Raw genomic sequence first — 25,664 nt, 5'->3', positions numbered from 1 at the left:
CCAGAGCAGTGAGCACTGGCTGGGCTGTTGGGTGCAGAGGGTGCTGGGTTCTACTCTGCAGGAGCCTGGGCTGTGCCACAGGGGTTTCTCTCTTTACTCTCTTTAAAGAGAGCCAAAGGGGAACAACATGGAGTGCAGGGAGCATCCCACAGTACCTGAGCAAGAGAAATAGGGCAGGAAGAGAGACCTGGGCCAAATTCAGCCAAGACTCCAAAGCTTCAGGCAAGTTGGTGATGATGAGGCAGGTCCAAGACAAAGATAAAACAAGCCAAGTCAGACCAAGTCACGCCCCTGGTAAGGGTCATGGTCAGCACCAGCATTTAATAGGAAGGCTTATGAGAAAGCCTAGGCCACCATAAAGGATTCCAGAAATGTGCAAACCTCCTGCTAAACTGGAAACCAGAAATCTAAAAAAGTTCAACCTCCCTCAGCTGAGCTTAAACAGAGATGGGGGGCAAATAGGCAGAGGGTGGGGATGGAGCCCCAGCTGAGCCTGCTCAGGGGGATAAAGGGCTCTTGGTTCACCCTGGGACAATTAATCACTGCCTCAAAAGGCCCATTTCTCACCCTTGAAGACAGTGGAAGCCCAGAGTCACCAGCTCAACTGTTTCACACCCAGGCACTACATGTGCATAACCCCACTGGGGCTGGAAAACTGGGCTCTCAAGTGTTCACAGAAGGACATCAGCAGCTCCACAGATGGAGTCACTTGTGCTTCATGTCCCATTTGAGGACCCTCTGCAAGATCTCAAATGTCTCTAAACACATTCTCATTCTGTTGCCAAGGGTACACCAAAACCTTTGCATGGTCCACAAGTATGTCAGAAGCATCCTATGAGCTGGTCATCACTGCTGCTGTGTAGCTGTGCTCAGGGATGGCTCATCCATGCCATGTCATTCAGATGCCCAAGCACCACAATGCCTTTCAGAGTGGATTTCACACCCTTGGCTTTTCCTCCTCTTTGTTTTCCTCTGGTAAAGCATGAGCAGCCCTGGAGGCTTCCTCCCAGGAGAGCACATGGAACTGTATTTACAGTCCCAGCACCACAAGCTCAGCTCTTGGAGCCTGGAAGGAGCTCACCCCTCTTCATATCAGGCGCTTAACAGAGGTGATGCCAGCACGTAGATGTTCTCTGTTGCGTTGGGGATATACCCTTGGCTCCCATCACTCGGTGGCAGAAGGAAGGCACAGGAGGTAAGACCAAGACAAAGCAGAGCCTCACCTGCATTTACGCAGTGGGCTTTCTTCTTCTTTATGTCCTCGTGTCCTCTTTGGGAAAGCTGTGTCAGAAAACAGCCTTATCAAAGTGGGTTTTCTTTACACTAAGAGGGAGCAGTGTCTGATGCAGGGTGTTTTTCTTTTACACAGGCAGCTAAAGCAAGTTGCACTGGTTTCTTCAAGAGTTAAATGAGGATGAATCTCATTTTATTATAAAGAAATGCAACCTTTGAGATTGTCAGCAGAATATAGTCACTAACAAAGCAGCCTTTGGAATCAGGACGTTTGAACATCAACTCCGTTTTCAAGTAAGCAACTTAATGCCCATGGGCTTAGCATGCTTCAGCGTACTGGAGCTTAGACAGGTATAAATCAGGAATTTCCCAATGTGAATATTATCTGTTGTGAATGATCTCAAATAGTTTCATAAATGTGATTTGATGACTAGAATGATAATTAAAAGGAAAGGGAAAATGTCTGGAGATCATTAATTTGCAAGCTGGGATTTCACTGGGACTGGGACTTTCTCTTGCTCTAGGTTTACATGCGCTCCTATGAGGCTCCTCTGAGCTGTCTTCTGACAGGAATTGCTGCCAAATTGACACTGAATAAAAATCTGATTCCTTTCTCAATCCTGAAAATGTACGTGCTTGAATAAATTCAGCATAGAAAAAGAAAAATGCTGCTTCAACGTGCTCCCTGTTCTGTTCTAAATACCTAAACTGAAAACCATAAAACATATATTTTGGGTTAGAAAATATAATAGGATATATTAATTCCACCAAAAGGTGGCTGTCAATTTTTTGATTGATTGGAGGTAGATATGGTCTAAAACTGAATCTCTATTTTTAATCAGAGTAATGTTTCTCTTCCTTTTGCCTCAGCAGGTAACACCTGGTCATGGCAGGAAATCACACACATATCAAATTCATCCTGTTGGGAATTACAGACAGCCCATGTACTCAGACCTTTCTTTTTGTCTTGTTTCTATTGATATACATTGTCACTTTGGTGGGGAACATTGGCATTATCATCTTGGTGCGGGTGTCTCCCAGCCTCCACACCCCCATGTACTTCTTCCTCACACATTTTGCCTTCACTGACATCTGCTGTTCCACAGTCATCTCCCCCAGGATGCTGGCAGACCTGTTATCAGAGGAGAAAATCATTTCTTTCTCTGCCTGCATGATGCAGTTCCTCTCCTTTGCTTTCTTTGCTACTATTGAGTGTCACGTGCTGGCCATGATGGCCTACGACCGGCATGTTGCTATCTGCCACCCCCTGCTTTACATCACCGTCATCTCCAGCCGTGTCTGCTGGCAGCTGGTAGCATCATCCTACCTATTCGCTTTCCTCAGTGCCATCATCTACACATGGTGCACGTTTGGAGGTTCCTTCTGTGGTCCCAACCGCATTGACCACTTCTTCTGCGATGAAGTTCCTGTGTTAAAGCTCGTGTGCTCTGACACCCACACCAGCGAGATGGTCATTTTTGCCTTCGTCACCATCAATGTGGTGGGTACGAGCGTGGTCATTTTGCTCTCCTACATCTCTATCCTTCGCACAGTGCTGAGGATGTGCTCAGCACAGAGCAGGGCCAGAGCCTTCCAGACCTGCGCTTCCCATTTGACGGCTGTTGCCTTATTCTTTGGGACAGGATTCTTCATGTACCTACAACCCCCATCTAGCCACAGGAGCCTGGATAAGGTGGCATCCATCATCTACACCGTGGTCACCCCCATGCTCAACCCATTCATCTACAGCCTGAGGAACAAGGAGGTGAAGGGGGCTCTGGTCAAGTGCTGGAGGAGGTTATTCAACCACTGGCAACCTAAGAGAGTTCCAGCATGTACGAATTGCAAGGTTAATGTCAAAAGAGAATGCATATGGGGCACTAAAACAATGGGATTTTCCTCTAATCCTCATGATTTGATGTAGGTTCTTCTATGATTCCTGCACAAAAGTCAATGACAATATTTAATGAGAAATAGACCCCACCATCACATCTGCCTTGCAAGGAAACCAAGAAGAACAGGAACCGCAAATTTCATTTCACTTTGCAGTCACCAGCCTGTAGGAAGCAATGACCCTGAATTATCCCAGGCCTCTTTTCCTCACAGGAAACACCATTCAGCTTTATTCGCTTATCAATCACTTTTCTCACTGACAAATATGTATTTTTCTTGCAAGATTCTTCACCTTGTCCCTCAGCTCCAATAAAATTCCTCCCTGTTACCTGCGAGTTCTTTATTAAAGCTGCTGGGGTGGGAGGGAAGAGGAAGGGTAGTTTTACATTTGCTTCCTGAAAAAGAGTCAGAAAAAATGCTTAAAAAGATTCCTTGCATTTGTTTGTGCCTGTCAAAGAGAAGAAGCTGGTGGGAATCAAGCTATCAAGCTGCACCTTTGAAGACCAAAGGGAATCCATTCACAGGCTGCAGCTTCACAATGGATTTCACTTAAAGCAAGAAAGCCTAGAAAATATAATCCATAATGCAGGATGATGAACTGTGCTGAGACCACTCAGTGTTAAGGACAATTTGGGCACATGCAAGGTTCCTCCCATTCACTTTAAGTGGTAATTTTACATTCATCTGAAGTGCAGTTTACTTCAGTGGTGAGATAAATGGAAGTCCACCTGGAGATAAGCACCCACATCCCATGTCCATGCCCAGCTCATGCTAAAGCACACCAGGAAAACCAAATGGTGTCTTGCACTTACAAATGAACCCTGTGGCTCATTTCCATAGGTGAAAGACAATCCTGAACACAGAATCGATGTTAACTGAGAGCTGTCTGGGTATGAAAGAAGCCAAAACACACTGGTGTGGGAAAATATCCTTCCTATAGCTCTTGTGAGTGGGAATTAACTTACATTTGTAAAGAATATAGATAGTGAACAGTCTCTCTTGTGTGCTCTGGAAACAGCAGAGAGAGAGTAGACATCTTTGGACTGGGGGAAAGCGGCTTCTGCCTGTGTTGAATGAAGAAGCCAGAATCAATGTAATCAAATGCTGAAGAGCTTGGCAGGAGAGAGACCTTTGATGTCAGAGAGCTTCCTTGAAAACCTATGCCACACCTTGTTTTCTTCCTACTAGTTTGTATAGATCTCTTTGCTTAGACTATACATATAGAATCATAGAGCCACGGAAAACCCAAGTTGGACCTCAAAATCTCATCTGGTCCGAGGTTTAGAGGGAAACAGAGCCTTGATGAGAAGTGGCCTTTGTAGGGCTCATTGCTGCTTGATGAATTACCCCACCCTGGGAGTCCTTATTTCCTCTTTGGTTTGGAAATACATTTTATACTAAGAACATCATTGCATGATTCTGCCTCAGTCTTTGTGGAGAAGGGATCTACAAAATGCAGCAACCCCTGGCTGTAGACACAAACTTCCCAAAATAAATACATAATACAGATCCTCTCAATAAAAGCGTAATATCGTACTAGGTAAATAAGAAGGTACTAATATCCAGAGAATATTACTTGAATATAATGTGCAACTGATTACTCTGTGTCCCTCACCAAGAACACTATCTCCTATTTTACCATACAGGGACATGGTCTGGATGGAGAGGGACAGTCAGAGCACTGAGCACTGGCTGGGCTGTTGGGTGCAGAGAGTGGTAGGTTCTACTCTGCAGAAGCCTCAACAATGCCACAGGGTTTTGTTTCTTGAATCTCTTTAAACAGAGCCAAAGGGGAACACCATGCTGTGCAGGGATCACTCCACAGTACCTGAGCAAGAGAAATAGGGCAGAAACAGTCCAAGACCAAAACAAGTCAATCCAGATGAAGTCAACCACCGGGCCAGGATCAGGTTCACCAACAGCTAAAGAGACCCATGATCAAAGCTACATCACCATCCAAGGATTCCATAGATGTGCACACCTGCTACTAAAGCAGAAACCAGAACTCTCAAAAAGTTCAGCCTTCCTCGGCTGAGCTTAAATAGAGATGGGGGGCAAATAGGCAGAGGGTGGGGATGGAGCCCCAGCTGAGCCTGCTCAGGGGGATAAAGGCCTATTAATTCAACCTGGGGCAATTAATCACTGCCTCAAAATGCCCATTTCTCACCCTTGAAGACAGTGAAAACCCAGAGTCACCAGCTCACCTGTTGCACATCCAGGCACTACATGTGCATAACCCCACTGGGGCTGGAAAACTGGGCTCTGAAACATCCACAGAGGGACATCAGCAGCTCCACAGATGGAGTCACTTGTGCTTCATGTCCCATTTGGGGACCCTCTGCAAGATCTCAAATGTCTCTAAACACATCTCATTCTGTTGCCAAGATCACACCAAAACCGCTGCATGGTCCACAAGTATGTCAGAAGCATCCTATGAGCTGGTCATCACTGCTGCTGTGTAGCTATGCTCAGGGATGGCTCATCCACGCCATGTCTTTCAGATGCCCAAGCACCACAATGCCTTTCAGAGTTGATTTCACACCCTTGGCTTTTCCTTCTCTTTGTTTTCCTCTGGTAAAGCATGAGCAGCCCTGGAGGCTTCCTCCCAGGAGAGCACATGGAACTGTATTTACAGCCCCAGCACCACAAGCTCAGCTCTTGGAGCCTGGAAGGAGCTCACCCCTCTTCACATCAGGTGCTTCACAGAGGTAATGCTGGCACGTAGATGTTCTCTGTTGCGTTGGGGATAAACCCTTGGCTCCCATCACTCGGTGGCAGAGGGAAGGCACAGGAGGTAACACCAAGACAAAGCAGAGCCTCACCTGCATTTACGCAGTGGGCTTTCTTCTTCTTTACGTCCTCGTGTCCTCTTTGGGAAAGCTGTGTCAGAAAACAGCCTTATCAAAGTGAGTTTTCTTTACACTAAGAGGGAGCAGTGTCTGATGCAGGGTGTTTTTCTTTTACACAGGCAGCTAAAGCAAGTTGCACTGCTTTCTTCAAGAGTTAAATGAGGATGAATCTTACTTTGTTATAAAGAAATGCAACATTTGAGATTGTCAGCAGAATATAGTCACTAAAAATCATCCTTGGAATCAGGACGTTAGAACATCAACTCCGTTTTCAAGTAAGCATTTTCATGCACATGGGCTTAGCATGCTTCAGCGTACTGGAGCTCAGACAGGTATAAATCAGGAATTTACCAATGCGAATATTATCTGTTGTGAATGATCTCAAATAGTTTCATAAATGTGATTTGATGACTAGAATGATAATTAAAAGGAAAGGGAAAATGTCTGGAGATCATTAATTTGCAAGCTGGGATTTCACTGGGACTGGGACTTTCTCTTGCTCTAGGTTTACATGCGCTCCTACAAGGTTCCTCTGAGGTGTCTTCTGACATGAAGTGCTGCCAAACTGATCGTGAATAAAGATCTGATTCCTTTCTCAATCCTGAAAATGTACGTGCTTGAATAAATCCATAGTTTTAAGTGTCCTAGCATAGAAAAAAAAAATGCCATTTGTTGCTTCAACGTGCTCTCTGTTCCATTCTAAATACCTCAACTGAAAACCATAAAACATATATTTGGGGGTTAGAAAATATAATAGGATATATTAATTCCACCAAAAGGTGGCTGTTAATTTGTTGATTGATTGGAGATAGATATGGTCCAAAAGCGAATCTCTGTTTTTAATCAGACGGATGTTTCTCTTCCTGTTGCCTCAGCAGGTAACACCTGGTCATGGCAGGAAACAACACGCATACCAAATTCATCCTGGTGGGAATTACAGACAGCCCATGTGCACAGACCCCTCTTTTTGTTTTTTTTCTATTGATTTACATTGTCACTTTGGTGGGGAACGTTGGCATTATCGTCTTGGTGCGGGTGTCTCCCAGCCTCCACACCCCCATGTACTTCTTCCTCACCCATTTTGCCTTCATTGACATTTGCTGTTCCACAGTCATCTCCCCCAGGATGCTGGCAGGCCTGTTATCAGAGGAGAAAATCATTTCTTTCTCGGCCTGCATGATACAGTTCCTCTCCTTTGTTTTCTTTGCTACTATTGAGTGTCACGTACTGGCCATGATGGCCTACGACCGGCACGTTGCTATCTGCCACCCCCTGCTTTACATCACTGTCATCTCCAGCCGCGTCTGCTGGCAGCTGGTAGCATCATCCTACCTATTCGCCTTCCTCAGTGCCATCATCTACACATGGTGCACGTTTGGAGGTTCCTTCTGTGGTCCCAACCGCATCGACCACTTCTTCTGTGGTGAAGTTCCTGTGCTAAAGCTCGTGTGCTCTGACACCCACACCAGCGAGATGGTCATCTTTGCCTTCGTCACCATCAATGCAGTGGGCGCAAGCGTGGTCATTTTGCTCTCCTACATCTCTATCCTTCGCACAGTGCTGAGGATGTGCTCAGCACAGAGCAGGGCCAGAGCCTTCCAGACCTGCGCCTCCCATTTGACAGTCGTTGCCTTATTCTTTGGGACAGGACTCTTCATGTACCTACAACCCCCATCTAGCCACAGGAGCCTGGATAAGGTGGCATCCATCGTCTACGCTGTGGTCACCCCCATGCTCAACCCATTCATCTACAGCCTGAGGAACAAGGAGGTGAAGAGGGCTCTGGTCAAGTGCGGAAGGAGGTTGTTCAACCACTGGCAACGTAAAAGCATCTAGGACATGAACAGTTCATCTCAAGTGACAACCCTGTGCTGCACTTAAAACAATGGGATTTTCCTCTAATCCTCACAACTTTACATAGGTTCTTCCAGAGTTCCTACACACGAGTCAAGGACAGTATTTAGTGAGAAATAGACCCCGCCTTAACATCTGCCCTGGAATGAAACCAAGAAGAGCAGGAACTTCAAACTTCATTTCACTTTGCAGTCACCAGCCTGTAGGAAGAAATGACCCTGAATTATCCCAGGCCTCTTTTCCTCACAGGAAACACCAATCAGCTTTATTCACTTATCAATCCCTTTTCTCACTGACAAATATGTATTTTTCTTGCAAGGTTCTTCACCTTGTCCCTTAGCTCCAATAAAATTCCTCCCTGTTACCTGCAAGTTCTTTATTAAAGCTGCTGGGGTGGGAGGGAAGAGGAAGGGTAGTTTTATATTTGCTTCCTGAAAAAGAGTCAGAGAAAATGCTTAAAAAGATTCCTTGCATTTGTTTGTGCCTTTCAAAGAAAACAAGCTGGTGGGAATCAAGATCTCAAGCTGCACCTTTGAAGACCAAAGGGAATCCATCCATAGGCTGCAGCTCCACAATAGATTTTACTTAAAGCAAGAAAGTGTAGACAACATAATTCATAATGCAGGAGGATGAACTGTGCTGAGACCACCCAGTGTTAAGGACAATTTGGGCACATGCAGAGCTCCTCCCATTCACTTTTAGTGCTTATTTTACATTCATCTGGAGTGCAGTTTACTTCAATGGTGAGATAAATGGAAGTCCACCTGGAGATAAGTACCCACATCCCATGTCCATGCCCAGCTCATGCTAAAGCACACCAGGAAAACCAAATGGTGTCTTGCACTTACAAATGAAGCCTGTGGCTCGTTTCCATAGGTGAAAGACAATCCTGAACACAGAATCGATGTTAACTGAGAGCTGTCTGGGTCTGAAGGAATCCAAAACACATTGGTGTGGGAAAATATCTTTCCCTTAGCTCTTGTTAATAAGCAGCAATTAACTTACATTTGGAAAGTATATGGGTGATGAACAGCCTCTTCCATATGCTTTGGCTGTGGAAGAATATTTTGAGAGGTCCAGCAAGTAGCTTGGAGGTAATATAGAGGGGACACCTGAAGAAAACAAAGAGAGGGAAAAGAACCTGCAGGCAATAAAATACAGCAGATAAATTAGATGATCTGTGGTCTTGTGGCACAAGCCAGTTGTAGGAAGAAAGAGAGACTTGGAAATGGTTCCAAACCAGGTTCGGAAGCCTAAGGAATAGGGGAAACAAAACTCCTTGGTGTCACGTGAAGCTCTGGTGTCCTCTGTCACAAAACCCATAGATAAACATCATGCAAACGCTAATTCCAAAACAAAGTGTTGCCAATCTACTGAAGAATTAAAGTCTAATAGTATACTTGGTAAAAGAGAAGGCACTAATGACCAGAGAATAACACTGCAATATAACGTTCAATTTATTACTCTATTTCCCTCACTGAGAACAATATCTTCTATTTTACCCATGCAGGGACATGGTCTGGATGGAGAGGGACTGCCAGAGCAGTGAGCACTGGCTGGGCAGTTGGGTGCAGAGGGTGCTGGGTTCTACTTTGCAGGAGCCTGGGCAGTGCCACAGGGGTTTGTCTGTTTAATCTCTTGAAAGAGAGCCAAAGGCGAACAACATGGAGTGCAGGGAGCATCCCACAGTACCTGAGCAAGAGAAATAGGGCAGGAAGAGAGACCTGGGCCAAGTTCAGCCAAGACTCCAAAGCTTCAGGCAATGTGGTGATGGTGAGGCAGGTCCAAGACAAAGAGAAAACAAGCCAAGTCAGACCAAGACAAGCCCCTGGTAAGGGTCAGGATCAGCACCAGCATTTATTAGGAAGGTTTATGAGAAAGCCTAGGCCACCATAAAGGATTCCAGAAATGTGCAAACCTCCTGCTAAACTGGAAACCAGAAATCTAAAAAAGTTCAACCTCCCTCGGCTGAGCTTAAATAGAGATGGAGGGCAAATAGGCAGAGGGTGGGGATGGAGCCCCAGCTGAGCCTGCTCAGGGGGATAAAGGCCTCTTAGTTCACCCCGGGACAATTCATCACCGCCTCAAAATGCCCATTTCTCACCCTTGAAGACAGTGGAAGCCCAGAGTCACCAGCTCAGCTGTTGCACATCCAAGCAGTACATGTGCATAACCCCACTGGGGCTGGAAAACTGGGCTCTGAAACATCCACAGAGGGACATCAGCAGCTCCACAGATGGAGCCACTTGTGCTTCATGTACCACCTGGGAACCCTCTGCAAGATCTCAAATGTCTCTAAACACATTCTCATCCTGTTGCCAAGGTCACACCAAAAACATTTCATGGTCCACAAGCATGTCAGAAGCATCCTATGAGCTGGCCATCACTGCTGCTGTGTAGCTATGCTCAGGGGTGGCTCATCCATGCCATGTCATTCAGATGCCCAAGCACCACAATGCCTTTCAGAGTTGATTTCACACCCTTGGCTTTTCCTTCTCTTTGTTTTCCTCTGGTAAAGCATGAGCAGCCCTGGAGGCTTCCTCCCAGGAGAGCACATGGAACTGTATTTACAGCCCCAGCACCACAAGCTCAGCTCTTGGAGCCTGGAAGGAGCTCACCCCTCTTCACATCAGGTGCTTCACAGAGGTGATGCGGGCGCGTAGATGTTCTCTGTTGCATTGAGGATAAACCCTTGGCTCCCATCACTCGGTGGCAGAGGGAAGGCACAGGAGGTAACACCAAGACAAAGCAGAGCCTCACTTGCTTTTAGGCAGTGGGCTTTCTTCTTCTTTATGTCCTCGTTTCCTCTTTGGGAAAGCTGTGTCAGAAAACAGCCTTATCAAAGTGAGTTTTCTTTATACTAAGAGGGAGCAATGGCTGATGCAGTGTTTTTTTCTTTTACACAGGCAGCTAAAGCAAGATGCACTGATTTCTTCAAGAGTTAAAAGAGGATGAATCTTCTTTGGTTATAAAGAAATGCAACATTTGAGATTGTCAGCAGGATATAGTCACTGACAAACCAGCCTTTGGAATCAGCACATTTGAACATCAACTCAGTTTTCAAGTAAGCAACTTAATACCTATGGGTTTAGGATGCTTCAGTGTGCTGGAACTCGGAAATGTATAATTCATGTATTTACCTATGTGAATGTTCTCTGTTGTGAATGACCTCAAATAGTTTGAAACATTTCATTTGGTGACTGGAATGATAATGAAAAGTGAAAGGAAAATGTCTGGAGATCATTAATGTGTAACATGGGATTTCACCGGGACTGGGACTTTCTCATGCTCCAGGTTTACGTGTGCTCCTGTGAGGATCCTCTGAAGTGTCTTCCGACAAAAAAGGCCTCCAATCCAAAAGTGAATAAAGATGTGATTCTTTTCTCAAACCTGAAAACACACGTGCTTGAAGAAATCCATAGTTTTAAGTGTCCCACAATAGAAAAACAAAAATGCCATTTGTTGCATCAACGCAGTTATGCTTCTTTTCTGAATATCTGAAGTGAAAAGAAAAAACGATATCATTTTTGGGTTAGAAAATATAGTAGAATACATTAATTCCACCAAAACTTGGCAGTTAAATTGTTTATTGAAGTGGAATATGGTCCAAAAGTCAATTTCTACTTCTAATCAGTGTGATGTTTCATTTCCTTTTGCCTCGGAAGGTCATGGAAGGAAATCACACACATACCAAATTCATCCTATTGGGAATTACAGACAGCCCATGTGCGCAGACCCCTCTTTTTGTCTTGTTTCTGTTGATTTACATTGTCACTTTGGTGGGGAATGTTGGCATTATCGTCTTGGTGTGGGTGTCTCCCAGCCTCCACACCCCCATGTACTTCTTCCTCACACATTTTGCCTTCATTGACATCTGCTATTCCACAGTCATTTCCCCCAGGATGCTGGCAGACCTGTTGTCAGAGGAGAAAACCATTTCTTTCTCTGCCTGCATGATGCAGTTACTCTCCTTTGCTTTCTTTGCTACTACTGAGTGTCACGTGCTGGCCATGATGGCCTACGACCGGCACGTTGCTATCTGCCACCCCCTGCTTTACGTGACCATCATCTCCAGCCGTGTCTGCTGGCAGCTGGTAGCATCATCCTACCTATTCGCCTCCTTCAGTGCCATCATCTATACATGGTGCACGTTTGGAGGTTCCTTCTGTGGTCCCAACCGCATTGACCACTTCTTCTGCGACACAGTCCCTGTGCTAAAGCTCGTGTGCTCCAACACCCACAGCAGTGAGATGGTCATCTTTGCCTTCATCACCATCAACAACGTGAGTACGAGCGTGGTGATTTTGCTCTCCTACATCTCTATCCTCCGCACAATGCTGAGGATGTGCTCAGCACAGAGCAGGGCCAGAGCCTTCCAGACCTGCGCCTCCCATTTGATGGCTGTTGCCTTATTCTTTGGGTCAGCATTCTTCATGTACCTACAACCTCCATCTAGCCACAGGAGCCTGGATAAGCTGGCCTCCATCTTCTACGCTGTGGTCATCCCCATGCTCAACCCATTCATCTACAGCCTGAGGAACGAGGAGGTGAAGGGGTCTCTGGTCAAGTGCTGGAGGAGGTTGTTCAACCACTGGCAACATAAGAGAGTTGTATCATGCAGGACACGAACAATTCATAGAATCATAGAATCGTAAGGGTTGGAAAGCACCTTAAGATCATCTAGTTCCAACCCCCCTGCCATGGGCAGGGACACCTTGCCCTAAACCATGTGGTCCAAGGCTCTGTCCAATCTGGCCTTGAACACCGCCAGGGATGGAGCATCCACAACCTCCCTGGGCAACCCATTCCAGTGCTTCACCACCCTCACTGTAAAGATCTTCTTCCTTATATCTAATCTAAACTTCCCCTGTTGAAGTTTGAACCCATTACCCCTTGTCCTACCACTACAGTCCCTAACGAAGAGTCCCTCCCCAGCATCCTTGTAGACCCCCTTCAGATACTGGAAGGCTGCTATGAGGTCTCCACGCAGCCTTCTGTTCTCCAGGCTGAACAGCCCCAACTTTCTCAGCCTGTCTTTATACGGGAGGAGCTCCAGCCCTCTTATCATCCTCGTGGCCCTCCTCTGGACTTGCTCCAACAGCTCCATGTCCTTTTTATGTTGAGGACACCAGAACTGTATGCAGTACTCCAAGTGAGGTCTCACAAGAGCAGAGTAGAGGGGCAGGATCACCTCCTTCGACCTGCTGGTCACGCTTCTTTTGATGTAGCCCAGGATACGTTTGGCTTTCTGGGCTGCAAGCGCACACTGAAGCCAGCTCATGTTAAGCTTCTCATCAACCAACACCCCCAAGTCCTTCTCTGCAGGGCTGCTCTGAATCTTTTCTCTGCCCAACCTGTAGCTGTGCCTGGGATTGCCCCTACCCAGGTGTAGGACCTTACACTTGGCTTGGTTAAACTTCATAAGGTTGGCATCGGCCCACCTCACAAGCGTGTCAAGGTCCCTCTGGATGGCATCCCTTCCCTCCAGCGTATCAACCGAACCACACAGCTTGGTGTCGTCGGCAAACTTGCTGAGGGTGCACTCAATCCCACTGCCCATGTCGCCGACAAAGATGTTGAACAGGACCGGTCTCAACACCGATCCCTGAGGGACACCACTCCTTACAGGTTTCCAACTGGACATCGAGCCATTTACCACAACTCTTTGCGTGCAGCCATCGAGCCAGTTCTTTATCCACCGAGTGGTCCATCTATCAAATTGATATCTCTCCAATTTAGAGACAAGGATGTCATGCGGGACAGTGTCGAACACTTTGCACAAGTCCAGGTAGATGACGTCAACTGCTCTGCCCCTGTCCATCAGTTCCGTGGCTCCATCATAGAAGGCCACCAAATTGGTCAGGCAGGATTTCCCCTTAGTGAAGCCATGTTGGCTGTCACCAACCACCTCCTTGTTTTTCATGTGCCGTAGCATGTTTTCCAGGAGAAACTGTTCCAAGATTTTGCCAGGCACAGAAGTGAGACTGACTGGTCTGTAGTTCCCTGGGTCTTCCACCTTCCCCTTCTTGAAAATGGGGGTTATATTACCCTTCTTCCAGTCATCTGGAACTTCACCTGACTGCCATGATTTTTCAAATATGATGGACAGTGGTTTAGCAACTTCATTCGCCAGCTCCTTCAGGACCCGTGGATGGATTTCATCAGGTCCCATGGACTAGTGCACGTTCAGGTTCTTAAGATGGTCTCGAACCTGATCCTCTCCTACAGTGGGCCTAAGGTCTTCATTTTCACAGTGCCTGCATTTGCTTTCCAAGACTTTTCATGTCAAGAGAGAATGCATATGGGCTACTAAAACAGTGGGATTTTCCCCTAATCCTCATGATTTGATTTAGGTTCTTTCACGGTTCCTGCACAAAAGTCAATGACAGTATTCAGTGAGAAATAGACCCTGCCATCACATCTGCCTTGGAAGGAAACCAAGAAGAGCAGGAGCCTCAAACTTCATTTCACTTTGCAGTCACCAGCCTGTAGGAAGCAATGACCCTGAATTACCCGAGGCCTCTTTTCCTCACAGGAAACACCAATCAGCTTTATTCATTTATCACTTTTGTCACTGATGGAGACGTATTTTTCTTGCAAGATTCTTCACCTTCTTTGTCAGCTCCTATATCTGTAATATATACATTTACAACCATACACAAATATGTATATCAGAGGAATACAAATAAAATATATAACACTGTTCTTACAATTAGAGTGACACATGCAGACATGGACAGAATGTGTGGATCTGCAATGACTGTACTGCACAGAATCATCTCTATCTTGAGAAAAAACTTATTTTCACACCTCCTGTGTCGCTTTTTAAATCAAAGCTTCAGAGAACTAAATCCTCCAAGTCTCCTTTTCTTCTCTGTTCGGTTCTACATGGTGTTGGGTGTCAATGTATGGCTGTATCTCCCACTGGCTCCTGTCTTTACCACTCATTACCTTCTATCTTAGATGGTTGGGATATGCTGCAAGCAGCCCCATTGGGCACATCACCCCATATCAATCTTGATTTTCCTCCCCTTCAGATGAAATTGGAGAACTCCTTAAGTGAATTCACAAGTTACACATCTGGAGCTCTTACTTCCTCAACCCTTGAGATGGGTTTTCTTCTGGGAGGCAGAATACACCAGGATCAGAAACTGCTGTGAGGTTATTGAGAAAGAGCATCTCTTAGAGATGGCATCTCAGCATCTGAAACTAGAGGAATACTCAAGCTGGAGAGATTTCACGGTCTTTTCTAGGACTTGAAACCCATTTCCAAACCATAGTGCTGCCCATCTACTCAAGACCATAATTCTAATATCATATTTGGAAATGGAGGAGATATTAATGACCAGAAAATAACACTTGAATATAATGTACAACTTATTACTCTATTTCCCTCACTGAGAACAATATCTCCTATTTTACCCATGCAGCGACATGGTCTAGATGGAGAGGGACTGCCAGAGCAGTGAGCACTGGCTGAGCTGTTGGGTGCAAAGGGTGAGGGGTTCTACTCTGCAAGAGCCTGGGCAGCACCACAGGGCTTTGTCTCTTTAATCTCTTTAAAGAGAGCCAAAGGGGAACACCATGGTGTGCAGGGACCATCCCACAGTACCTGAGCAAGAGAAACAGGGCAGGAAGAGAGACCTGGGCCAAGTTCTGCCAAGACTCCGAAGCATCAGGCAACTTAGTGATGATAAGACAGGTCCAAGACCAAACCAAGCCAATCCCCTGGTCAGCGCGATGTCCAGCAATTTTGAGGCAGGTCCATGAGGAACTCCGGATCCCTGTCAAAAGATTCCATAGGTATGTACACCTCCTGATAAACTAGGAAGCAGAAGTCCTCTAATAAAGCTCAACCTCTGTAGGCTGAGCTTAAATAGAGATGGAGGGCGAATAGGCAGAGGGTGGGGTTGGAGCCCCAGCTGAGGCAGCTTAGGGGGATAAAGGCCTCTTACTTCACCCTGGGACAATTCATCACTGCCTGGAAATGCCCATTTCTCACCCTTGAAGACACTGGAAGCCCAGAGTCACCAGCTCAGCTGTTGCACATCCAGGCACTACATGTGGATAACAGAGATGGAGCTTGAAAACTGGGCTCTCAAGTGTTCACAGAAGGACATCAGCAGCTCCACAGAAGGAGTCACTTGTGCTTCATGTACCACTTTGGGACACCCTGCAAGATCTGAAATGTCTCTAAACACATTCCCATTCTGTTGCCAAGGTCACACCAAAATCTTTGCATGGTCCACAAGTATGTCAGAAGCATCCTATGAGCCGGTCATCACTGCTGCTGTGTAGCTATGCTCAGGGATGGCTCATCCACGCCATGTCTTTCAGATGCCCAAGCACCACAATGCCTTTCAGAGTTGATTTCACACCCTTGGCTTTTCCTTCTCTTTGTTTTCCTCTGGTAAAGCATGAGCAGCCCTGGAGGCTTCCTCCCAGGAGAGCACATGGAACTGTATTTACAGCCCCAGCACCACAAGCTCAGCTCTTGGAGCCTGGAAGGAGCTCACCCCCCTTCACATCAGGCACTTCACAGAGGTGATGCGGGCGCGTAGATGTTCTCTGCTGCATTGCGGATAAACCCTTGGCTCCCATCACTCGGTGGCAGAGGAAAGGCACAGGAAGTAACACCAAGACAAAGCAGAGCCTCACCTGCATTTAGGCAGTGGGCTTTCTTCTTCTTCATGTCCTTGTTTCCTCTTTGGGAAAGCTGTGTCAGAAAACAGCCTTATCAAAGTGAGTTTTGTTTATACTAAGAGGGAGCAATGGCTGATGCAGGGTATTTCTCTTCTACATAGGCAGCTAAAGCAAGATGCACTGCTTTCTTCAAGAGTTAAAAGAGGATGAATCTTATTTTGTTATAAAGAAATGCAACATTTGAGGTGGTCAACAGAATATAGTCACTGACAAACCAGCCTTTGGAATCAGCACATTTGAACATCAACTCAGTTTTCAAGCAAGCAACTTAATACCTATGGGTCTAGCATGCTTCAGTGTGCTGGAACTCGGAAATGTATAATTCATGTATATACCAATGTGAATGTTATCTGTTGTGAATGACCTCAAATAGTTTGAAACATTTCATTTGATGAGTGGAATGATAATGAAAAGTGAAAGGAAAATGTCTGGAGATCATTAATGTGTAAGCTGGGATTTCACTGGGACTGGGACTTTCTCTTGCTCCAGGTTTACGTGTGCTCCTATGAGGTTCCTCTGAGATGACTTTTGACACAAACGGCCTCCAAACTGAAAGTGAATAAAGATCTGATTCTTTTCTCAAACCTGAAAACACACATGCTTGAAGAAATCCATAGTTTTAAGTGGACCAGCAAAGAAAAATGAAAATGCCATTTGTTGCTTCAATGCACTCCCTGTTCTTTTCTAAATACCACATCTGAAAACCAAAACATATATATAATTTGGGTTAGAATACATTGTAGAATGTAATAAACTGTGGCAGTTAATCTAGTCATTGATTGGAGTAAAATATGGCCCAACTGTGAATGTATGGTTTTTAATCACTTTGATGTTTTCCTTCCTTTTGCCACAGCAGGTAACACCTGGTCATGGGAAGAAATTACACCCAGACTAAATTCATCCTGTTGGGAATTACAGACAGCCCATTTGCACAGACCCCTCTTTTTCTGCTGTTTCTATTGATTTACATTGTCACTTTGGTGGGGAATGTTGGTATTATCACATTGGTGTCTCCCAGCCTCCACACCCCCATGTACTTCTTCCTCACCCATTTTGCCTTCACTGACATCTGCTATTCCACAGTCGTCTCCCCCAGGATGCTGGCAGACCTGTTATCAGAGGAGAAAACCATTTCTTTCTCTGCCTGCATGATGCAGTTCTTCACTTTTACTTTCTTTGGCAGTACTGAGTGTCACCTGCTGGCCATGATGGCCTATGACCGGCACGTTGCTATCTGCCACCCCCTGCTTTACGTGACCATCAACTCCAGCTGTGTCTGCTGGCAGCTGGTAGCATCATCCTACCTATTCGCCTTCCTCAGTGCCATCACCTACACATGGTGCACGTTTGGAGGTTCCTTCTGTGGTCCCGAACACATCGACCACTTCTTCTGCGACATCTTCCCTGTGCTGAAGCTCGTGTGCTCTGATACCCACACCAGTGAGATGCTCATCTTGGCCTTTCTAACCATCAACGCGGTGGGCGCAAGCGTGGTTATTTTGCTCTCCTACATCTCTATCCTCCGCACAGTGCTGAGGATGTGCTCAGCAAAGAGCAGGGCCACAGCCTTCCAAACCTGCACCTCCCATTTGATGGCTGTTGCCTTGTTCTTTGGGTCAGCATTCTTCATGTACCTACAACCCCCATCTAGCCACAGGAGCCTGGATAAGGTGGCCTCCATCTTCTACTCCATGGTCACCCCCATGCTCAACCCATTCATCTACAGCCTGAGGAACAAGGAGGTGAAGGGGGCTCTGGTCAAGTGCGGAAGGAGGTTGTTCAACCACTGCAACATAAAACCATCCAGGACATGAACAGTTCATCTCAAGTGACAACCCTGTGCTGCACTTAAAACAATGGGATTTTCCTCTAATCCTCACAACTTTACATAGGTTCTTCCAGAGTTCCTGCACATGAGCCAAGGACAGCATTTAATGAGAAATAGACCCCACCATGACATCTGCCTTGCAAGGAAACCAAGAAGAGCAGGAACCTCAAACTTCATTTCACTTTGCAGTCACCAGTCTGTAGGAAGAAATGACCCTGAATTATCCCAGGCCTCTTTTCCTCACAGGAAACACCAATCAGCTTTATTCATTTATCACTTTTGTCACTGATAAAGATGTATTTTTCTTGCAAGATTCTTCACTTTGTCCCTCAGCTCCAATAAAATTCCTCCCTGTTACCTGCGAGTTCTTTATTAAAGCTGCTGGAGTGGGAGGGAAGAGGAAGTGTAGTTTTACATTTGCTTCCTGAAAAAGAGTCAGAGAAAATGCTTAAAAAGATTCCTTGCATTTGTTTCTGCCTTTCAAAGAGAGAAGCTTGTGGGAATCAAGCTGTCAAGCTGCACCTTTGAATACCAAGTAGAATCCCTCCCCAGGCTGCAGCTTCACAATAGGTTTCACTTAAAGGAAGGAATTGTAGGCAATATAACTAATAACACAGGGTGATGAACTGTGCTGAGACCATCCTGTGTGGAGGACAATTTGGGCACATGCAGAGCTAATCACATTCATTTTAATTGGTGTTTTACGTTCATCTGAAGTGCAGTTTACTTCTGTGGTGACAGACATGGAATTTCACGTGGAGGTAAACACCCATGTCCCATACCCATGCCCAGCTCATGCTAAAGCACACCAGGAAAACCAAATGGTATATTTCGCTTACAAATTAAGCCTGTGGAAAGTTTCCATAGATGAAAGACAACCCTGAACACAAAATCGATGTTAACTGAGAGCTGTCTGGGTCTGAAAGAAGCCAAAACACACTGGTGTGGGAAAATATCTTTTCTTCAGCTGTTGTGAATGGGAATTAACTTATATTCGGAAAATATACGAATGGTGAACAGTCTCTTGTGTGTGCTCTGGAAAACAGGAGCAAGAGAGGAGATGTTGTCTTAAGTCTGGGGGAGAAGTGTCTTCTACATGTTGTGAGGATTGAAATACACTGGACCAGAATCGATATAATTAAATGTTTGGCAGGACAGAGACCTTTGATTTCGGAGAGCTGTATTTAATAACTTCACCATACCTTGTCTTCTTCCTTCGAGTTTGTTGGATATCTTTGCTTAGACTATACATACAGAATCATAGAACCACTGAAAGCCCAGGTTGGATCTCAAAAGATCCAAGCTTTTGTGGGAAAGGGAGCCTAGATGAGAAGTGTCATGTGTAGGGCTCATTGCTGCTTGATGAATTATACCATTCTGGTGTCCTTATTTCCTCTTGAGTTTAATAAATTTTCCAAAGCAGAGACAATCAAAATGCTCAAAGGTTTACGCAGACTTGGTGCCATGTTCCTAACAGAGGTCTGGATTGCCATAGTCTTGTATGTGGTGGATCCAGCCAGGGGAAATTCCAAGAGGAACCTCAGTCTAATGTGCAGGGAGGCAAATTTGTGAATTCCAGCAATACAATAACTAGGCTTGAGGTTCTGGAAATACATTTTATACTGAGAATATCATTGCATGATTCTGCTTCAATCTTTGCAGAGAAGGGATCTACAAAATGCAGCAACCCCTGGCTGTAGGCACAAACTTCCCTCATCAGATACATAACAGAGCTCCTCTTCATTAGTGGTTCTGACACCTCAAAAAACAAGCACCTTTTGGGCAGGAAGAGCTGGAAGAGCAAAGAAAGCTGGAGCTTTCTTGCTTTCTGAAAGAAAGAGGGCAAAAAAAGCCTCTTTTTCCTGTCCTTCAGGTGCTGTTAGATCAGCCTGAATGTTTTGGAAAGAGAAAACTGGATGCTCTGGAGATCATTCAAAACCTGGCCTGTATTGACATGAGCATTTAAGATTGTATTCATAGAACCTGGCCTTATCTAGCTAAAAATTAGTTAGCAAATCTTACCTTTAGATGCATTATCTAGCTTTATCTCTTAGATAATAGAGGGGACAGAGATCACAGAGCAGGGCCTAACATAGGTGAGAGAAATGCCATTTTTCCTCTTAAAACAATGTACTTCATTAATTAATTTCATTACATTTCCTATACTTGTACAGGAACAGTTCATTGCCCTTTAGTGATAGCGGAGAAAGGCCCTGAAAACAAGAAGAGGTCATAAGGCAGGTTTTAAGCTATCAACTGGGAGATGCTGATGGCTGTGGAAGAGCATTTTGACAGGGCTCATAAGGAGCCCGGACCTAATGTCCAAGGTACATCTGAAAAGACCAAGAGGAAGGGGAATAAAAGCTACAGGCAATAAAATACAGCAGATAAATAAGATTGTCTGTGGTCTTGTGGCACAAGCCAGTTGTAGGAAGAAAGCAAGACTTGGAAATGGTTCCAAACCAAGTCTGGAAGCCTAAGGAATAGAGTGGGGAAACAAAACTCCTTGTTGTAAAGTGAAGCTCTGGTGTCCTCTGTCACACAACCAGCAGGTAAACATCATGCCAAAGCTACTTCCACCTGACAAAGTCCCTCAGGGCGTTCTTCACCTCCCTGTTCCTGAGGCTGTAGATCATGGGCACCACCAGAGAGTAGAACACAGCAAAGACCTTATCCGTGCTCAGGGTGTTGCCAGACCCTGGTCGGAAGTTCAGGGCGAGGATGGACCCGTGGAAGATGGTGACTCCAGCCAGGTGAGAGGTGCATGTGGAGAAGGCTTTGTACCGGCCCTGAGCAGAGCTGATCCTTGAGACGGCAGCGAGGATGAAGGTGTAAGAGACCAGGACGGCTGAGATGGTCACCATCTCCACCAGCCCAGCAAGGCCAAATATCAGATACCTATTGACACGTGTATCAGAGCAGGAGAGGGCTAGAACAGGCGTGATTTCACAGTAGAAGTGGTTCACCTTGGCTGGCTGGCATAAAGGCAGGCTGAAGGTGAACTTTGTGTGCACCCAAGAGTGCAGCAGGCCAAGCACATACGAAATGGCTACCAGCAGCATGCAGACCCGGTGGGACATGATGGACAAGTACAGCAAGGGCTTGCAAATGGCCATGTAGCGGTCATACGCCATCGCAGTCAGGAGGAAGCACTCAGTGGTGCCAAAAGCTATGAAGAAGTAAAGCTGGGTGGCGCAGCTGGCAACAGAGATTGTTTTTTTCTCCATCAGAAGGTCCATTAATGTCCTCGGTGCCACCACCGAGGAGTAGCAAGCATCAAGGAGAGATAAGCTGCTAAGGAAAAAGTACATGGGGGACTGCAGTTGAGCGCTGCTCCTGATGAGCACAACCATGCCCAGGTTCCCTGTCAGCGTGATGAAGTAAATGAGGAGGAACAGGACAAACAAAGGCACTTGTAGTTGCGGGTTGTCTGTCAGTCCCACAAGAGTCAGCTCTGTCACTTGCTCGGTTTGATTTTCCTTAGCCATCTTCTCCAAAAGCACTGTAAGATAGATCCATCGAGCCATAATAATAAGTTAATGGAGACACTCGGCACCTAAAAAGCCCAACAATCCTCAGTAGCTGGATGGCAAACCCTCTTCTTATAAACGATTTACTTCCTTTGAATCAACATTCATCAAAACCCAGTTTGGCAAAACAATGGAGGTTTTATTCTGGTAGCAGTTACTCTGCCAATTGTTACCTTTTCCATTCATTCTAATACATCTCTGTTTCTATCTGTTGTATACTCATGGTATATATCACATCTCAGTGTAACCCTCCCAAGTTCTAACAAAGAAAGAGTAAAACGAAGGGATTCAGTGGTTCCTTTAATAAATTAGTTCTATTGAGAAATAAAATAGACTCTTTGGAGGTGACATGGTCTAGTGTGAGGTTTCCCTGCCCACAGCTGGGAGGTTGTAACTAGATGATCTTAAGGTCCTTTCCAACCCAAACCATTCTATGATTCTAGGATTTAGAATCACAGAATCAACCAGGTTGGAAAAGACCTTTAAGATCATCAAGTCCAACCTTTGAACTAGAATAGGACATTGAACATCTTAGGAAGCCTTCTCAGTGGAGGTTTTCGTGAAGGTGATTTTGCTTGCACAGCTGCAGAGAGAAAACAGGAAAATCCCCTTTATTCTTCCATAACTTTTCATTTATTTTGGTATTTCAGTGTTATTCTTTTATGGAGCCTATAGAAATGTTGCGGTGCCATCATGAGGGAGAAGAGAAACCATTACAAAGATAAAGATGGCACAACAAATCTTTGCCTTTAAGATGTCTTTTCCTAAACCTCCTCATTCTGCAATTCCTCCTTAGGCGTTTTAAATATATGAATATACACCAGTGCATCCTGCCTTTTAATCACAGAATCAGTGAGGGATACAGAGCAGCCTCCACAGGGGTCCAGAAGGAACCACTGTAACACAGGTAGATATTTAAAAGAAACCAAGAAAAATGTTGGGTAAAGCAGCCCAGTTTTAGCCTAAGATGACGGAAAAAACTGTGCTGCTTGTGGGGTGTCTGTCACTGTCAGTTAATCTCTGCAAAGCAATGAGCACAGCTTCCCAACAGCAAAGGAAATCACTGTAAAACTGGTATTAACGAGCCTGGCTCATATTCAGAATGGAAATATCAGGTAAACCATGTACCCAGCTGGAAGAAGCACACAGGGTTTAATTCTATGTACAACTTGTAGTATCACAAAATTACTCAAGGTGGAATCCCTGGCATTGTAGACATAAAGGTTTCTTATAACTGGAATTTTAGCTGCTAACTACTATTACAACCTTAAAAAATCACAAAACCATTATAACTGGTATTACAACCTTCACAAAATCCACGTGCTCTGTGATTTTCTTTCTTCTGGTGTTCTCGTGCTCTGCCGTGAAGAGAACAGCTCGTCTTGGATTGTCTAACAAAGATACAACCCAGAACAACCAAATTCATTTCTACAGAGCTCATCCCTGAAGGAGGAAGCCGTTCTCCTTCCCTCCTGCTTCCTGCAAGGAATTATGTATTATATTCTGCAAGGAGACACTGGCACAGGGTGCCCAAAGAAGCTGTGGCTGCCCCATCCCTGGCAGTGTTCAAGGCCAGGTTGGACACAGGGGCTTGGAGCAACCTGCTCTAGTGGAAGGTGTCCCTGCCCGTGGCAGGGGGTTGGAACTGGATGAGCTTTAAGCTCCCTTCCAACACAAACCATTCCATGGTTCTATGATATTATATATCCCCTTCAAGTTATAAATCATCTTCTAGTTTCAGCTATAAAACAAATCTGGATGTCCCCTTTTCCTTACCAGCGACATCTTGCTGCTTCTTCCTTGCTTCACATGAACTGACGGCAGATTGCGAGGACACTTATATGCTCGGTCTGTCCAGCCTGCTGGTGTAATTGCTTTGTAACTCTCTTCTCTACTCCACTGAGAGCTCCGAGGTGCTTTGGGTGAGAAGTGTTTTGGAGAACCTCCTTTGGGAGAAATGCAATTATTTTTATATTCCTCTATCATACATATATGTGTGTATACAGGGAAGTGTGTATATGTATGTGTCTATATCTGAACCCAGGACAGTATGAGAGAGGAATATGAAAATAAAATAACAAAAATAAAATATAAAAAATAAAGAAATAAAATAATAAAAATAAAAAATAATAAAAATGAAATTAAAATATAAAATATAAAATAAAACAAGTAAAATGTAAAATAAAATTAAATATAACATTACATAAAATATTAAAATATTTGAAATAAGATATAAAAATAAAATAAGATACAAAAAATAATAACATTTATAATAGTAAAATATTGAAATAAATTTAAATACAATATTAAAAACAATTTAAAATAATATAAGAATATTAAACTAAACTAAAAATAAAATAAAAAATAATAACTTTAATAAAATGCATAAAATCTATCAAATAAAATTACTCAAATAACGTTTTAAAATAAAATAACATAACAATAAAACAAAAAAGCCCCAAAACAAAACAAAACACAAAACTACACAACACAAAACAAAATAAAAATAAAGCTGGTCTTACTGCATGGATCACTCTCCCCTGGAGAGGGTCTTTGGACAAGGGCCTGTAGGGACAGGACAAGGGGAATGGCTTTAACCTGCCAGAGGGGAGATTGAGATGAGCTCTGAGGCAGAAGCTCTTCCCTGTGAGGGTGCTGAGGCGCTGGCACAGGGTGCCCAGAGAAGCTGTGGCTGCCCCATCCCTGGCAGTGTTCAAGGCCAGGTTGGACACGGGGGATTGGAGCAACCTGCTCTAGTGGAAGGTGTCTCTGCCTGTGGCAGGGGGTTGGGACTGGATGAGCTTTAAGCTCCCTTCCAACACAAACCAGTCTGGGATTCTAGGATTCATCTCATAATCCTAGATATCCATATAATACATGCATGCATGGGCATAGATTTCTATCGCTAGGAGACAAACAGGCTCTTCTGGGCTGTGATTCATGTGATTTGCTTTAGAAACCAGAGTTACAACAGAGTGAATTACACACAGAGGTGCCTATTTCTTCCTAGTGGGAGGAAATACCGATTGGTTGAAAGATTTACTTGAGCAAGAAAATTGTTTATCCCAGCTTTAATTATTTTTATTTGTATCAATATGAATCTGTAACTTCTTGGTGAATTATGCAAAAAGTCTACTTTTTAATCAGATTTAAGGGCTGAGAAATCCAGCACAATCCTGTTATTGATGGTTCAATAACTGTTGACCCAACGCTATTGACCCAACATGTGATTAAGTTATTTACATTTACACACCATCTGCAAAGCAGCTTTAGGAACAGCAAAGACAAGGTTCAAATTGCCCAGAGGCTTCCAACACTCACTGTGACATCTGGAAGGACCAAACACCTTCAGCTTAACCTACAACTTCACTTGCAGGAACCAAGTTTTGGGTGGAAAAGCCTCATTTCGAGTGCCAACCACAAGCCTTAGCATGATAAAGTACAGTGGAGAGTTATGTGATTGATTATATGATGTCCTGTGGTCCTTTGGGTCTATCTCCTTCTCCTCTGAACCTTAGCAACCTGGAAACCCATGCCCAGGGTAGTCCAGGCTTTCTTTGTAGTCATTGAACAGAGCAATGAGATGAACAGGACGAACCAAGGTGTTTGGAGGGGCTGCTCATGCACATTGGCCATTGATGGTGAATGAGGCTGGGCTTTGCCTCACCCACCTTCAGCTGGACAGGAGTTACATGTCTAATCAGTGTCAGATACTTTATAATTGAGAGATAAATTACAGAGGAATCACTGCAATACACCTTCATAGAGCCCTCA

General features: G+C 44.8%; 5 protein-coding genes across 5 annotated transcripts in view; 4 read left to right on the top strand and 1 right to left on the bottom strand.

Moving 5' to 3' along the window:
• The window catches only part of LOC115607741 (olfactory receptor 5F1-like), a 133,869-nt gene extending 112,021 nt beyond the window's left edge, over positions 1 to 21,848 (bottom strand). Inside the window, exon 1 of the mRNA XM_030485380.1 lies at positions 21,257 to 21,848. Coding sequence (XP_030341240.1) covers positions 21,257 to 21,848 — 592 coding nt within the window. The remainder of the gene's footprint in view (positions 1 to 21,256) is intronic.
• On the top strand, positions 2,120 to 3,157 carry LOC115607643 (olfactory receptor 1020). The gene has a single exon (XM_030485183.1). The coding sequence runs from the start codon at positions 2,120 to 2,122 to the stop codon at positions 3,155 to 3,157; it is 1,038 nt and encodes a 345-aa protein (XP_030341043.1).
• LOC115607642 (olfactory receptor 1038) lies at positions 6,867 to 7,811 on the top strand. Its single transcript, XM_030485182.1, has one exon. It carries the CDS (start codon positions 6,867 to 6,869, stop codon positions 7,809 to 7,811), a length of 945 nt encoding a protein of 314 aa, XP_030341042.1.
• On the top strand, positions 11,498 to 12,484 carry LOC115607641 (olfactory receptor 1020-like). Its single transcript, XM_030485181.1, has one exon. The coding sequence runs from the start codon at positions 11,498 to 11,500 to the stop codon at positions 12,482 to 12,484; it is 987 nt and encodes a 328-aa protein (XP_030341041.1).
• LOC115606876 (olfactory receptor 1020-like) lies at positions 17,402 to 18,346 on the top strand. The gene has a single exon (XM_030483470.1). It carries the CDS (start codon positions 17,402 to 17,404, stop codon positions 18,344 to 18,346), a length of 945 nt encoding a protein of 314 aa, XP_030339330.1.
• Positions 21,849 to 25,664: the final 3,816 nt, after the last annotated feature.

Source organism: Strigops habroptila, chromosome 4 (assembly GCF_004027225.2).
Source record: "Strigops habroptila isolate Jane chromosome 4, bStrHab1.2.pri, whole genome shotgun sequence".
Taxonomy (NCBI): Eukaryota; Metazoa; Chordata; class Aves; order Psittaciformes; family Psittacidae; genus Strigops; species Strigops habroptila.
The sequence above is the reverse complement of the archived record's forward strand: the minus strand, read 5'-3'. Positions and strand labels throughout refer to the sequence as shown.

Coding starts and splice junctions, on each gene's coding strand:
- LOC115607643 (XM_030485183.1), top strand. CDS start 2,120: ATGGCAGGAAATCACACACATATCAAATTCATCCTGTTGGGAATTACA.
- LOC115607642 (XM_030485182.1), top strand. CDS start 6,867: ATGGCAGGAAACAACACGCATACCAAATTCATCCTGGTGGGAATTACA.
- LOC115607641 (XM_030485181.1), top strand. CDS start 11,498: ATGGAAGGAAATCACACACATACCAAATTCATCCTATTGGGAATTACA.
- LOC115606876 (XM_030483470.1), top strand. CDS start 17,402: ATGGGAAGAAATTACACCCAGACTAAATTCATCCTGTTGGGAATTACA.